Raw genomic sequence first — 16,434 nt, 5'->3', positions numbered from 1 at the left:
TTTTCTCTGTAAAGTAATAATATTCCTCCATTGTCTATCAGTTCAAACAAAGGTATGAGGGATGAAGGTATGGAAAACTTGAATTTTCTTCAAACCTAATCTATCCAGTCAAAAAGTCTTCCAAATAAAATGAATGAGGAGCTTGAAGATAAGGCAGAAAACTTGAAAAACAAGTCTTTTCTCTCTTCCTACATTCAATTACACTATTTCCCACACACATTTAGTGTTACTACATTGTATACCTTTAAATAATATTAATAGTTCCCAAATATTTGGCACTCACCCCATGCCAGGTAATGTGCTAGACTCCTTCCAGGCAGCATCACATTAATTCCTCACATCATCTTCAAGGCAGAAACTGTTATTTCCATTTCATAGGTGGACAAACTGAGACTGAGGGTTAAATGAGTTTCCTAGAAAGTAATGACCAGAGTTTAAACTCAGATCTGTCTGACTCCAAAATCCATGTCCTTAAGTAAGATAAATCATATAGAGAATTAGCATTATAGTGGGTATAAAACTTATCCCATAGACCTTGTTTTTAAGATGCACTGTATTTCTTTATTTTCTTTTAACCAAATTAAATCTGAATTCAGAGCCCTATTCCATAGCAGAATTTTAATCTCAGACATTATGGAATGTCCCCTTAGTTGGGAGACAATTCTCCAGGAGTCTTTCATGTTTCTGCACATCTGGTGAGCAGAGGTCCTGACTGCCCTTTGTTTCATATCATCTTTCCAAAGATATTTCTAATGCAAACAGCCTTGGAAGATAGAGATAGTGTCTCCCTCCAGAGCAAAGGGCAAGCACATTCACAACCCATTATACAAGGTCGTGTTCCCTCAACCCAAGGTTCCTTTCCTACAAAGCAACCCATTAAATGTGCTGCTATCAGCTGGCTCTCCTTAAATCACCCAAGACACCCAGGGCTTAGGGAGTCAAGGCAAAAATAGTGATACTCTGGCTCCTAGTATTGCTGTGAGTAATAAACTACCCTTCATTTCTAACCCAGGAGCATAGTTCTTCTGCCAACATCCATGAAACACTAAGAATTAACTTATCACCTTGCAAACAGGCTATACTCTCAGACTTTTCAGTTCTTGACATCCTGCCCTCTCCAGAAGTTCAGAGAAACCTGGGAGTCTCTCACAAACTCAGAAAACAGAGTCAGACCTCCAATCTCCCATGCACATGGTCACAGCTGATGTTTTATGGCCCAGGCTCACTTGTCCAGAGAGGGACATCCACCCCAATGGTCCCAAGTCAAAAGAGACATGGAATACTTACCTTGATGAGCAAACCCTGTGTATAGGTCCAGCCCACCATGTTGCCATTTCCCCTCTGTGGCCCTACCACCACTGGGTCCACCGTGAGAGAACAAAGTATAGGTGTCCACTACACCAAGATCAGCCTTGAAGGATCTCCTCTCTCTCCTATTCTTCCTTCCCTTACCTCTCTTCCCCAATATTCAGGGCACTTTAGTATAATCACCTCAAGAAGTTTAGGCTTTCACCAAAGACAGGGAATGACATTCCCTTCTGGCAAACTTCTCCTGAGATAAGTAAACCCAAAGGGGGGGCCATCTTCACTTTATGCCAGAAAAAGGCAAGGCAAAGTTCATATGTATCTTAACAAATGATCCTCCCACACAGAAACCACTCAGTGTGGTTAATTGTGGTTCTGTTAACTCTTTCTGCCCATGGCATCCCTTTACCCCTTTTTGTATCTTTAGCTTTAGGAATAGGTAGGAAATATTTCTCTTGGTTTCTCCATCAATTACATTCAGCTAATGAAAAGGAAACTCTCTTAGCTTTCTTTCTTCCGGTCCATCAAATTAAGAATATTACCTAAAGTACCAGCAAACATACACACACACAAAACACAAAATAATGATGATAACAATTAACACTCTCATTCTACCCTACATATATTTCTTCTTCCTACCTGGCTAGCCCCAATAAAGAGGCTTAGGAAAATGAGCAGAAAGAAAGAGCAACCAATTCTGCTTTCAAAGGATTCTTGGCAGTCTTTAAGTTTTCCCAATTTGCAAACAATTAGATCAGTGCTGACATCCTTTTAACCAGTGATTTTACTGAAATATTTATGACAGTTAATATAGTGCACTGGCAAGGTTTCTGACAGGTTCCAACTCTTCTGTTCTCCCAATTTTAAATAAATCCTGAATTCTCTTAGTCCCCAAACAGCCCTTGGTATGTGTTAGCAATTGGCTTTAATGACACAATCTACATCTACCTTTCTTGCAAGGCATGGACAGTGCATACACCCTGGGGGTTATGAGCTTGTCTAGTTATAAAGAAATGTGGTCCTAGTTATATTTTCAGAGACCCCACATAAATAATTCTTGGCTGCAAAAGAAGCAATTGAATCGTCTCTCTCATGTTTTGTCCCCCCTTGGATTTTAGGGTTGTAAAGCCCCTCTTGTGTGATGGCAGGGTCTTTGTCCTATTCATGCCATATCTTCCAAGCCTAGAGGAGTGCTTTGCCTATAAAAGTGTTCAAAATAATTTGTTGACTATGTGAGTGTCCATGTGCAAAAAATGAAGTCTTCATTAAGAACTAGAAGTTTAAAATATCCTTAGATTCACATCCGAAAGTTAAAATACTACTCTTTTAGGTTTCTGTGGAATCAGCTCTTAAATAAATTGTTACATGTAAGTTTGGCACTTCAAAAGGGTCAAGAGAAAATATTCCCTCCCATACCAATAAAATAAAATAATTCACCATCTGGACCCTGTAAATACATGGGGGCTTTCCTTCAAGTTTTTAGTTAGTGTTATTACACAGTGTTCCTTAACTGGGGTGCTGCTGGCATTTTGTATGGGATGATAGCACCATTCCTGTCCCCCACTAAATATCAGAGGACAGGACAGGATGTGTAGGTATTGACTGGGCAAGGAAAGGCAAGAGTGCCCCAGGTAGAGGCAGTATGTGGAGGGGTGAAGAGTGATAGACTCTGTCCATTCTCTCCTACAGCCTCATTAATGCATTCGGAGTCAAGCTCTGGGGCTCAACTACCTCAGTCAGAATGCAGAGGCCACTGTTCCCATTCTGCATGACTTTGGACAAGTCACAAACCTGCCTCAGTTCTTGCTTCTGTAACTGGGTAATTATCTTACCCCATGACAGATTTGTGTTAGGACTGAAGTGTCTAGCACATAGAAAGTGCCCCATAAATATTACCTCCCAATCGTGTTTTATTATTATCAATAAACATTTATGGGCCACCCATCATGTGCCAGACACAGCACCAATTATTGCAGGATACAAAGGGGAGTAAGATGGGATGCTGGCAGTGGCCAGGCAGGAGGTCAAGGTGAGCATATGTGGGCCATGCACACAAAGGGAACACTCAGTAAAAGGTGGTTTGGGCTGCTGCCATTATTGTTGACAAAAGTAATAACTTTAACAGGTAAATGCAGCAGAGTACCCCTGGTGCTGTGATAGGATCTGGGAGTCATTCACCCTCTGCCTCCCCTCCCGTTTCCATACTCCGTCTCCAACACTTTCCTCCTCCTCTAAGCCAGTTCCAGGGCTGTGAGCATCAAAGGCCTAATTGTAGCCCCACCTTCTTCATAAAACTCCCTCTTATGCCAAACCTTATTGGCCTCCCTCTCGCTCCTCTTAACTAGAGTGTCCTATCTTATCGCTGCTTTTTCACAAGTGGGATTAGAAAAATAGGCCTTTAAGTTGTGTGTTTCCAGTAATCAAGGAAATATGTTTGTCATGAAAAATTCATATATCAAAATTGGCCAACAAATCATATGGCATGTTGGAGCCATTTTATTATAGTTAACATTCTATACTGTTTGTTAAAAACAGATTTCTCCACCCCCACCTCTGTCCAGACCTATTAAGTCAGAAAGCCCAAGGGTGAAATGTGAGAAGCTGTTTTTAACTTGCTCTCCAACTGACCATTATCAAAAATAAGTTTGGGAAATACTGGCTTGACCCAGTTACTGCTGCTGTGTACCAAACAGCCCCAAGCTAAGTGGTGTAAAATAACAACATTTTATTCCCATGGATTCTCTGAGTCAGAGATTTGGAGAAGAGGGAGTATGGCTTGTCTCCTCAGTGCCTGCCAAGAATCAAGGTGTGGTCATCTGAAGGTTCAACTGCCTGTCAGCCAGGTGCCTACATGTGGCCTCTCTAGCATTATAGTCTCAGGGCAGTGGGGTTTCTTTACAGGGCGGCTGGCTTCTCCCAGAGTGAGCATCCCAAGAACCAGGCGGCACTGCATGGCCTTTGCACATGGAGCTTCAGAAGCCTGCAGGATCACTTTTGCTGCATTCTGTGGGTTGGGGCAGTCACAGACCCACCTAGACTCAAAGGGAAGGGACATGACCCAGCCTCTCAACAGAAGTACTATTAGAGAATTCAGGGTCATATTTTTTAAACTGTCACACATCTTGTTTCAATCCTTAATGTGAACCCACAAACTTTTCTTTTCTCTAGACATTCTTCACATTTGTAAGGTTTTGACAAATACCAGAGCAAGGTTATGTGTTATCGGTCCCTTGGACCCATCAATAGTCCCAGATGATGCCTAAATCTGCTTATGAGAATATTCTGTTTTGTCAAATTGGTCTCTGCTGCCTTGAATTCAGAAGCAACCGTTGTTAATCCCGTCTCTAAATCCATTGCCACTAGTCTGTCCTATCTTTGGACCTCTTCAGAGAGGTTCAGAAACACAGTGTTTTACTCATCTTTTCCATTCATATAAAACTAAGGATTAAAGTCCTCATAGTACACAGGTTATAAATTATGCCTTTTTTCCCCAGATATTTCCTATAAAGTATTCAGTTATATAAAATAGTGTGATCCTAAGTCTAGAAGAGATTGAAGGATGAATTTTCATCCTAATTCATCATGTACATATACAATTCTCTTGGCTGGTGTCTGCCTTGTTTATGCATTTAAACATGTTTTATTCATGTTCCTGTATACAATTGTTCACGCTTATGTCATACAATCCATTCAAATGCCTAGACATTATAAATACACATATAATTTCATACTACTTGGGATTGCATAGAAGTTAGATGTGTCAGGTTTTTGTGTATTTTGATGACATGGCACTAAAATGGTTGAGTTTCTAAGTTCAAAATTTGAAGCATATTAATCACTTTGTTACAGCAAAATGCACAGATGCAGTAGAATAATAGCAGTCTGTGTGATTGCTCTAGCAAGTTCTATTAGAAATGTGTGTATTTTTCCCCCAAAGCTATATTCATTTCTTGCCTCCCATGTAAAATTGGTCCTGGGAAAAAAAAAAAAAAGAAAAATAGACTCAAATCCACATCGGCATTTTCAAGAAATCACACTATCTAATGTGAGATATGTTATCACATTAGTAATCATATTCAGAGACAAAGTTTTCTTGAACATGTGAAATTTTCAATTCAGCTCAATGGCCATAGAACTAAATCAGTGCACTGTTGCAAATATAACCACACAGCCCAATCACACAATAATAACCCTTTCACACAACTCCTCTAATTTGATATTGCTGCCTGTTCTAAATTACCATGGAGTTTTAAAAGAATACTATCTATTTGTTTTTGAATATGCAGTGTATTCTCTTCTAATTACATTCTGATCACATTTCACAGAGGAAAATACATCTGGCCTATCAATGGCGTAAAATGGGTATTTCCTCAGGGGTGAGTAAAGTGTATATAAATCTCAGCTCCTGCCTGAGATTTGCAGAGATGCTAATACACAGGTCACTTGTGCACTGATTTTTCTTTGTGATTGGGGAGCAATGCTTGCACACTCTCTGTGGTGTAATGAGATCATGGGCAGTTTGGCTTACATGCATTAAGATTTAACTCTTTTGCAAGGAGTCCCTCTGCCCCTGTACATTAGGTTCCTACATTGCCTTAATGTACCAGCTTCCCATCTATGTTTATTTAGGGAAAAAAATAAAAGCACTATTTCCTTTAGCTTACTCAGACTGAAAGAAAAAATTTCATATATATGCATACAGTTGTGTGCTACATAGATGATATTAAATAAATACATTATAGCAGCTTTCATTTTTAATGACTTTTTTCCTTTGATTGCCTTCACTAATAAAAATGTAGTCTGTAGAAAAGCACCCATCTGGATAATCCATTGTTTCATTTTAACTCATTTTTATCAAGGAATTCCCCCTGCAGCAATCTCCACTGCCAGCCATTACTGTGCACATCTGCCCACAGTAATGACCGCTCCTGTGTACATACATACCTGACTGCCATCTAATTTAGACCTCACCCTTAGGACACTAATGCAATGTCTCCAGGGCCAGCTAAATTCTAGACTGTTGATGCATGCAGTTATCACTTCATTTGGTCTTTGGAAGTGAATTAAGAGTGTCTGAGGTCAAAAATAGGTCAAATGCTTATGCTTATCTTGTCCATGTCCAATATCATGTATATTCTGACAATGTCAGAAACCTCAGAACTTTATTGGAGTCATGGACAAAATAAAAGGCATTTTGATCCAGTCCCTTCCTCCACACAAGTGTAAAATATGACTATGTGTAATCCCCCAAAAATATATTTTATATCAACAAATAGACCATATATTAAAATTTGGTATGCAAGAATTTTATTTCTCTTTGATTTGTTTTCTTACTTTCATGAACATGTCCTAATTTAAAGGGGTCACTTAATTAAAGCAATGGAAATTAAAGGAATAATATTAAAGTTCTTATAAAATGCATCTGAATCTGGGTCTGGACCCTGAACCTTTGGTCTTTTCTACTAGATTATGTGGGACTAGAGAGCAGGGCCTGTAGGAGGACAGTGTATTCTATACTAAGGTGGATGGGCCATCAGAAGATGTTGGTAAGGCTAGTCTTAAGATAAGACTTAAAGCTGGGGAGGATGGGTGGGTAGGGAGGGATAAGGGGGGGAGAAAAAGGGGGGTATTAAGATTAGCATGCATAGGGGGGTGGGAGAAAGGGGAGGGCTGTACAACACAGAAAAGATAAGTAGTGATTCTACAACATTTTGCTCTGCTGATGGACAGTGACTGTAAAGGGGTATATAGGGGGGACCTGATATAGGGGTGAGCCTAGTAAACAAAGTATTCATCATATAAGTGTAGATTAATGATAAAAAAAAAAAAAGCAGTTCCTGTGTGGTGACCTCCAATGAGTTCTACACAATGATATAAAGGGCATATAAAAGTGTAGGCAAAGGGTCTGTTTGTGTTTATACAGAGGATCAAAGCCTAATATGGCTACCCCAAAAATGAACTAAGATACAATATGAAAAAGAACTTCCAACATCAGCACTCTCAGGAAGACTCATGCCAGAGACGATCATCAAAAAAACCCCAACAAAGATCCACGCACTGCTACAGGTGTAGATGCACTCATCCCACCAGTTCCTGGACTTGCCATGGGAATGAAGAAGGAGATATCTAAGCTGGCCTGTGCATACAGTAAAACAACAAATTTGACTGGATCTATACTGTTGGAACTCAACCAAGAATTAGGAGAAGTGCAAATTGTAGCACTCCAAAATCTTACAACTACAGACTATTTACTGTTAAAAGAACATATGGGATGTGAACAGTCCCCAGGAATGGGTTGTTTTAATTTGTCTGAATTCTCTCAGACTGTTCAAGTTCAGTTGGACAATATCCACCATATCATAGATAAGTTTTCACAAATGCCTAAGGTGCCTAACAGGTTTTCTTGGTTTCACTGGAGATGGCTGGTAATTACAGATATGCTTTGGTTACATAACTATACTCCTATTATGTTAATGTGTGTGCGCAATTTAAGTAGTAGCTTAAAACTTATACATGCTGAAGTTACTCTACAAGAAGATATGTCAAAGAAATAATCAATCTTCCCATGTTTTCTTCCGCCTGCTACTTCTATAGCTTTTCTTCTTCCTTCCTAATTACAACCCTTAAATAGAATTCGTGCCACATATCGAATTTACTGAGTATCATAATTCTTCCAAGTGGTAAAGACACCTCAAGACAAATGCTGGGCATAGAAGCCACAGGACATAAATATGCAAAGAAGTAAAAAGCTAACCTTTTCAAACAATAAGGCTTCTCTCTCACTTACCAACTTTACATTTCCCTGCATGGCCCCGGAAGATGACTGGTTAGCCAGAGACGGGTAAGATTCCTCAAGGGAGGAACAACCTAAGACAGGCACAGTCGCAGGGGGGTCATCAGGTGAGAAATTGGGGATCAACAGAGGTGAGGCCTAGAACCTCCCCCCCCCCCCGTTCTGAGAGAAATCTTCCGCATCCGTGGATGTTTTATTGCCCTTGTCTAGCTTGGATTAACACATAGTCTACAGGCACACACCTGATCATCTACATTTGCTCTCTTACAACACTAAACTATGTTTTCTACCTTTATCCTGTATCTACCTACCACTTCAGCATTTTATTAAAAATAATAATAATAAAGAGAGAAATGTGGTATCCACATAGAAATCAAGTATAAAAATCAAATGAATATTCATATTTGAACTGACTGTTTATAGTTCATAATGCATGAGCAAAACCAAAAGCTTCTGTGATGACTGCCCTTGTACTGTTCACCATGTAACTTATTCATTATGTAAGAATTTGTACTCCATGTAAGAACTTGTCCGATATGCTTCAGAAGATTGAAGACTGATGAAAATTAGGCTTGGAGTGGATTAATGATTGTGCATTGAGCATTGACCCCCCCTATACAGAATTTTATTGTTGTTAACAACCATTTGATCAATAAATATGAGAGAGGCCCTCACAAAAAAAATATATACATATATACACACTTCCAATTGTAAAATAAATAAGTAACCGGGATGTAATGTATAGCATAAGGAATACAGTCAAAATATTGTAACAACTTGGTATGGTGATAGCTGGTACCTAGAATTATCATGTATATAAATGTTGAATCACTGTGTTGTAGACCTGAAACTAATGTAATACTGTGTGTCAACTACCCTTCAATAAAAAATAATTATCCAAAAAAAAAAAAAAAAGATAAGACTTAAAGGATCTACTGCACACACGCATTACTGGAGATGAGGAGAATGGCCAGGAGACTACTACAATGATCCAGACAACAAATCATGATTTATTGACTAAAACTGAGAATGTTTCAGGAAATATTTTAGAAATAGAAGTGATAGAATTAGATGTAGACAATGAAGGATTAAGAATGTAGTAAACTTTGTACTTAGCTCTGATTTGTGAAGATATTGGCAGTTATCATCCCCATCTTTATAAAAAAAAAAAACCTGGGCTGCCATCGTGGCACGTTCCTGCTGGCAGGGTCCAGCTCCAGACATCTGTGGAGTTTAAGAACACTATGGAGCTCATCAGAGTATATCACTGAAGAATATGATGGCTGAAAGCAATTTAAAAATGCTAAAGATTCAACAGTGTGTAGTAGTCAATAAGCTACCTAGAAACAGGCCACATATTTGCAATATTTGCTTCAAGTACTTTGAAACACCATCAAAATTATCCAGGCATTATCTCATTCATACTGGTCAAAAGCCATTTGAATGTGATGTGTGTCATAAAACCTTTAGGCAACTAGTTCATCTGGAGAGACATCAACTAACTCATAATCTGCCCTTTAAATGTAGTATTTGTCAACGCCACTTTAAAAACCTGAAGACATTTATGAAACACCAACAACTTCACAATGAAACCTACCAGAATGATGTCAACAGGTCAGAAGATTGTTGGAAGCCAAGCAAGAAAAACCTGTGTATGGAATATATCATACTTTCACTGCAGAAGAGAGGTGGGCATTACGTCCATGCTCTAAGTCTGATCCTGCAAAGAAAAAAAATATTCACGCATGTACAATCTGTGGCAAGATGTTTCCGTCACAATCAAAACTTGATAGGCATACACTTATTCATACTGGTCAGAGGCCTTTTAAATGTGTCCTGTTCAGTAAATCTTTCCGACAGTCAACTCATTTAAAAATCCACCAGCTCACACATTCAGAAGAAAGACCTTTTCAATGTTGCTTTTGTCAAAAAGGATTTAAGATTCAAAGCAAACTTCTGAAGCATAAACAAACCCATACCAGAAATAAGACTTTTCAGACTCTTTCATTAAAGGTGAAGAGTCCAGAATCATGCGCCCAGCCTAATAAATTAAATGCAAAGCAGGATGGCTTTGAAAATGGTTATATAGGCGATTCCGAAGAGAATAATCAACTTGATGACCACTCTATTTATACTGTCCCCTTTCAGTGTTCAGAGTGTGAAGAGTGTTTTGAATCAGAACAGATTCTCAATGGACACAAGTGTTTTCCTGCCAGAGGTGGCAAAATTCCAAGCAGACTCAAAAGAAGCTACAACTATAAAACCATTGTTAAGAAAATCTTGGCTAAACTTAAACGGGCTGGGGGCAAGAAATCAGATAATTTTCGACCTGAGAAAAAAGCATTTAAAAAGAGTTTACTGAAAAATTGTGATCTTATGTCTGTTGAGCAGAGTCCTGAGCAAACACAGAGAACATTTATGGGTTCTCTTGGCAAACATGGGACATATAAGACAGTTGGCAATAAAAAGAAGAAAACATTGGCTTTGCCATTTTCTTGGCAAAAGCATTTCCAGAGCCAAAATATTGGGAAAAACTTGAAAGGTATCCTTACAACCGAAAGTGTGTTAACTATAGATAATTCAGTGAATGATAAAGACGTATCCATCTATGGTTCATCAGGTGAGGAATTCTTTAATAACTGTGAAGTACTTCAGTGTGGTTTTTCAGTTCCAACTGAAAACTTACATACTGGACATAAGATGTGTCCTTGTGACAAATGTAAGAAAGTGTTTCCTTCTATAGCCAAACTACAAAGACATTATTTAATTCATACTGGACAGAGGCCTTTTGGCTGTAATGTTTGTGGGAAATCTTTTACACAGTCAGCTCACTTAAAAAGACATAAGTTAACTCACAGTGATAAGATTCCTTATAGATCTCTTTGCCAAGTAGAATTTGAAAATTTGAACAAACTTTTCATTCATCCAGGTGATAATGGTAACTACAATGCTTCCCAACAATGCCAGACTCTTGGTTTTCAAAAATATGAGGGCCCAGAGTCAGATCCAATATCAGAAATAAAAGTTAAGTCGGAGTCAGAGGATTTCATTCTTGCTACTCCCTATAGCAACAGGCAGCCCCGTCTCTCCGGAACGCTTCTGGGGCCAGAGCAGAGCCATCACAGTCGTCGTCGTCATCACTCGGGGCAAACCGAGAGGAATGATGGCCTTCTTTACCAATGCAGTGTTTGTTCTAAAAGTTTTAGGTCTCCATCTAAACTGGAAAGACACTATCTAATTCATGCAGGGCAAAAGCCATTTGAATGCTCAGTTTGTGGCAAAACATTCAGACAGGCTCCTCACTGGAAGAGACATCAACTCACTCACTTTAAGGAGTGACCCTAAGAAGAAAAAGTGGTTGTCTTAAATTTGGTTATATAACCGACAGAACCACTAACACATTTGAGGGGTCTTTGGTGATCTTTTTCTCAAATCCTGTATCCTTTAAACTGTATTTTTATCAAAAGACAGCATGAGGTTGAGTTACTTCATAGGCAGTCATTTGCCATGCATAGTACGAGGTAAAATACATAGGAAATTAACACAGTATTTTGGGAACTGCTAAGTTAATTTTTAGAGGGAAGAACATGATTTGTTGCCATAAAGTAAGCATTTGTTTTAATATATACTTTGGTTTTGTTGAAAATGTAAGTCATGATGTGGTACAAATAATTCAACCTCATTTTTTGAAGGGATTGTTCCTTAAGACATGCCATGTCCTATATTCAAAAGACTGAGAGGCAAAAATTGGTTTTGGGCTGCAGCAAATAGCCCCAGTATATTTCATTTATTTTACATTTCACATGAAAGTTTAATTTTGTCCACCTGTGGCACATATTCTTTTGTAAAGACTTTTTCTGGTAAAGTTAAAAACTGTAAAGGCAATAAAAGTAAAAATGGATGAGAAAAAAAAAAAAAAAAAGAAAGAAAAAAACCTGGACAAACCCTGAGAATCAATTACTTTGCTTGGACCTATCAAGAGCCTGGCAGGAATGCTCAACTGGTAATTTTGAAAAATTGCTGGATGCTCTGTGTAGACTTGTGTAAAAGAGGAAATTCCTGGGGCCACAGTCTTGGAGACAGGGGCCTTCCCTGAGCATTCCCTCTAGGGACCACTCCAGGTTCTCCTAGTGAGTATCTGAGAAAGATCCCCCACCAGCCCTGGCAGGGGGAGGGGAAGAGCAATCACTGTGAAACCCACCCAGAGCAATCACCACAACAAAGGCCCATTCCCCAGGACCAAAGACCACCTCACCTCACCCCTATCACACCTGGGTGGGGGGTGGGGGAGCGGGGAATAAACCCATAGTCATCAAGGAGCCAGGCTTCAAGGAAATAGGTGAGAAAGCTGTAGCCCAGGAATGAAGTACAGGGACAGGGAAAGGGCTATACTTGTGGAGGCCATCTCCAAACATAGGTTCCCTGTGAACCTATGAATGAGGCAATCAAAACATTGTAGGCCACCCCTCCTCTCTCACCGCCTACCACCCCAGCAACAGGCTCCAGAGTAATGACAGTGGATCACAGCTGAAAGAAGCTCAAAATGTAAACTTTCTCCAAGGAGCAATACCTGGGGAAACCTCAAAGTCAAGAGAAAGCAGAAAGAAGGACTAAAGGAAACAGAAGCTTCTGTCACCTACAGCTAAAATAAATACTAAACACAGCTCAACTCCTAACCAGGTTAACATAAATCCTCCCACTGAAGACCTATTTCCCTCAGCTCCTATAATGCAATTCAATATGCCCAGCTTTCAACAAAAAAATCACAAGGTATGTCAAAAGGCAAGAAAAGACACAATCCAAAGAGAAAAAAACCATCATCAGAACCAGACTCAGATATCTGTCAGAATTATCCTAAATAACTATGATTAGCATTAAAGGGCACTAATGGAAAAAGTAGTTAAACAATATGCAAGAACGAATGAGCAATGCATGCAGGGAGACAAAAACTCCAGGAAATAATCAAGGAAATGCTAGAAATCATAAACACAGTAATAGAAAAAGAAGACTGCCTTTCACTGGCTCATCAGTAGAGGTAGTGGATGCTCAGTCTCAGATGATACGGCAGATGGTGCTGGTGTTCATCAAGAGAGGGAAATTCAGGTGGAAGAACCAGGTCAGAGCAAAGATTATGTTTTCCATTTTTTACATGAGAGAAGTGATTTCCAAGGTAGGTGGTCATGAGTGTTAACAAGTAGTGGTGGACAAAGGACAGTCAAAGAAGAAGGGATGTTTAAGATGTCAAAGAGAAGTTAACTAAAACAAGCAGGAAACGTGCCCACTGGGTTTGGCACTAGGTGGTCATTGGTGGTTAGGGCAAGAGCATGAAAGCTGGAGCAGCTTCTGTGGAATGTGGGCCCAGAACCCTATTGCAGGAGGAGAGAAGTCAAAAGAAGAGAGAGAGGATATGTAGGAGGTGTGGGCCCCCCTTGGAGAAACTTCAAGGAATGAGGTGTGGAGAAGAAAGGACAGCACATTCAGGATGGAGAGCTGGGGAGCTTTTTTTAAGATGGAAGAATTGTGAAACCATTTGTAATTTGAACAGAAAAGGGTTAAATATGTGAGTAAGAGGAAGAGAACAGATTTATGGAGTAAGGATTCAGAATTAACTGGTGAGACTGGGACCCTGAATGTAGGAGGAGGAACCACCTTTAGAAAGAGGAAAGATCTTTCCTTCTTTCCTTCCATTGTGAACATCCGTTCCATTGGAAGACATGGAAAAAGGAGTAATGGGGAAAGTGAAGCTATGGATACAGATAAGCATGCATATGACACTGGGGGCAGGAAATTGAAACAATTCATCAGACTGCTTGATTGAGTCATACTATTCTACAGACTGTTCGTTTTCAAATGCTTTTTGTTTTGTACTTTGATCTGAGCATATTTATTTTATTTTTTATGTGTCACACAAATGCTGCTGTCACACTTCCCTCAACTAAAGCTTAATTTCCATGTTTAGATAAAAAGGCACTATATACAATGGACATAACATACCCTAAGATCATCAGAGCATACATTCTCTATTTTGAAGCTACTGGTCTGAGGCATATTTTTTAAATACTTATATAAAAGGAACTAAGCCACCAAAAACCTGAACTCTTCTAATTTAGTCTCTGAATCAACCCAACCACCCATACGGATGTGGGCACACCTCCATTAATTTGCTAACACCTACCTCAGAAAGGTCCTTTGGTCTCCAGCATCTGGCATGAACCAGCAACATTCGGCCAGTTACCTATTTCAGCTTCCCTCTGGTCAGAGCTCTTTGACTCAGAAAACTCATGAACAACTTTTAGAGATTCACATCCTCTTAGCTGGAGCCACTCCCTCCCATGTCCCCTCCCTGAAGGTCTTCTGGACTTGTGCCCATCCTGGACTTGCAGACTAAAGCCAGGAACTCCGAGCTAGTCTACGCACGCCTTCATTCTGGTCGAGCTTTACTCTCACCCAGCTTGCTTTCAGCTGTCATTTTCTCTCTTCTGTCAGTGTAAATTTGACTTGCAACTTCTGCTGCTTTCTTCCAGTTTGCTGCTTCTTAGCTGCTCTGAGCTGGTTAAAAAAAAGACAGCTGAAAATGTTGAGACTAGAATATTGAATGAGAGTCAAGAATAAGAAGTACTAAGGCTTGTCTACAGGGACATGATTCTCCTGCTTCATATCTTCATAGCCTTTTCCCCTTACTTTTTCAGATCAAAGCTGTGTTCCAGACTGACCTCTAGATACATGATATGGCCTCATAGATGTCTTGAGTTTTCTTAAAGCAAAATAAATACCAGTCCTCCTTATAATGTCAGCATTATAATCAACCTGCAGTAAAATAAACATTTCATTGCCCCCTACGAACTGGGTAGAGGGAAGTTGTATGAATGTAATATATTTTTCATCCTGTTTTAGTGAAGTGTATTCCTAAAATTGGTATAAATTGTCACAACTCAAATACTTAGGTTACTTTTAAGCTTTTATGTCAAGGGGTACTCTTAATTCTTTCATTTGTTTTCATACAGAACAATATGAACCAATCCACAGAACTGATGACCACCTTCCAGGTAACCCCAACCTGGTGAAACCCAGAGAAGAGCTAAGGAAGCAAATACCCATTCAGCTGATTCCCCAGGAGTGCCCAGCTGCGAGAGAGAGAGAGAGAGAAGTGTCTAGTATCTGCTTCATCCACACCACCTATCCTCATTTCCATTATGAACCGCAAATGGCAAAATTGATGGGGAGATGAAAGTAGAATTGAAAGAGGCCTATAACTGCTACAAATCATTGCTCTACCTGGGAGGCCTGAGCTGAACCTTCTTGGAAAGACTCCCTGAGAAAGGCTCTGCTATTCAGCCAGAGTACTGAGCTTCTCCTTAAGGACCTGGCTCTCAAGTATACAAACAGGCTCTCAGCACCTCCCAGACGTAGACAATAATGCCCTGTGCAGTGGGGTTCTGCAGGCCCAGCCCAGAGAATGGGCAAAGGGAGAAAAGCAGAGCTGCCCTGCACGGCAATGACAGTCAGAGGTTCCTCCAGGGGCCTCCAGCCAGCAGGGTGGGCAGCCCCACGGGCAGGTGGTAGGCATGCAAAACGGAGAGGGTGAGGAAGGCTCCCAGAGCTCCAGCTCACCTTATTCCCTGAGTAGTTGGATTGCTGTCAGCGGGAGGGAATCATCCCTAGATAGATTGCCTTTGAGCGCCCTTGCTGCTCTCAACAGAAATCCTTTTGGAAATATCCAGCTCTCTCTTCTCCCATATTCATCTTACTTCTTCCATAATCCATTCATCCATTATTCCAAATATTTAAGAAACTCTTAATATGTGAAAGGTATTTTTCTGGGTGCTGAGTCTTGTACATCCTAGAGAACAGAAAAGCAATTACCTATGTAGTGAAAAGAAACAGGTGCCATGAAGGTAAAACACAGGGTTAGGGGAGAGACAGCAATGCTGACAGAAAAGGCCTCTCTGAGGAGGTAAAGTTTGAAACTGAGAGGTTAAGAATAGGAAGGAGCAACCACGGGCAGATCTGGGGCAGAGTGTTCCAGAAGGGAAGAGCAAGCGAGTGAACAGACATCCAAGGTGGGAAGCTACTTGGAATGCTGCTAGAGGAGGAGGAAGGCCAGTGGGCCTGAGAGCAGCCAGCAGGGGAAGGAGACGATGGAAACAAAAGTGAGACAGCCATGGGCAGTATTGTGAAGGACCTGGTAGGTGTGGGTGGACACTGGATTGTGTCCTGAATGTGACAAGAAAGCATTTGGAGGTGAGCTCAGAGGAGGGATGTGAACGGTCTGGCTGCCTTGGAAGAGGCAAGAGAAGAAGTGAGACCAAAGGAGGCGTTTGCAGTGGTCCAGGCAG

The 16,434-nt window shown here is 40.3% G+C and overlaps 1 protein-coding gene and 1 long non-coding RNA gene across 2 annotated transcripts in view; one reads left to right on the top strand and one right to left on the bottom strand.

The window, feature by feature from the left end:
* Positions 1 to 14,372, bottom strand: part of LOC130682858 (uncharacterized) — a 29,966-nt gene extending 15,594 nt beyond the window's left edge. Inside the window, exons 1-2 of the long non-coding RNA XR_008996251.1 lie at positions 14,274 to 14,372; positions 284 to 413 (exon numbers count right to left, since the gene is read on the bottom strand). This is a non-coding gene — a long non-coding RNA (uncharacterized LOC130682858). The remainder of the gene's footprint in view (positions 1 to 283; positions 414 to 14,273) is intronic.
* Positions 9,293 to 12,012, top strand: LOC118935897 (zinc finger protein 770-like). Its single transcript, XM_036932550.2, is given in 2 exon segments — positions 9,293 to 9,705; positions 9,708 to 12,012. Coding segments are annotated over 2 exon segments (2,103 nt in total). The 5' UTR covers positions 9,293 to 9,374; the 3' UTR covers positions 11,480 to 12,012.
* Positions 14,373 to 16,434: the final 2,062 nt, after the last annotated feature.

This window comes from Manis pentadactyla, chromosome 3 (assembly GCF_030020395.1).
Source record: "Manis pentadactyla isolate mManPen7 chromosome 3, mManPen7.hap1, whole genome shotgun sequence".
Lineage (NCBI taxonomy): Eukaryota > Metazoa > Chordata > Mammalia > Pholidota > Manidae > Manis > Manis pentadactyla.
This window is presented reverse-complemented; position numbering and strand designations above follow the sequence as displayed.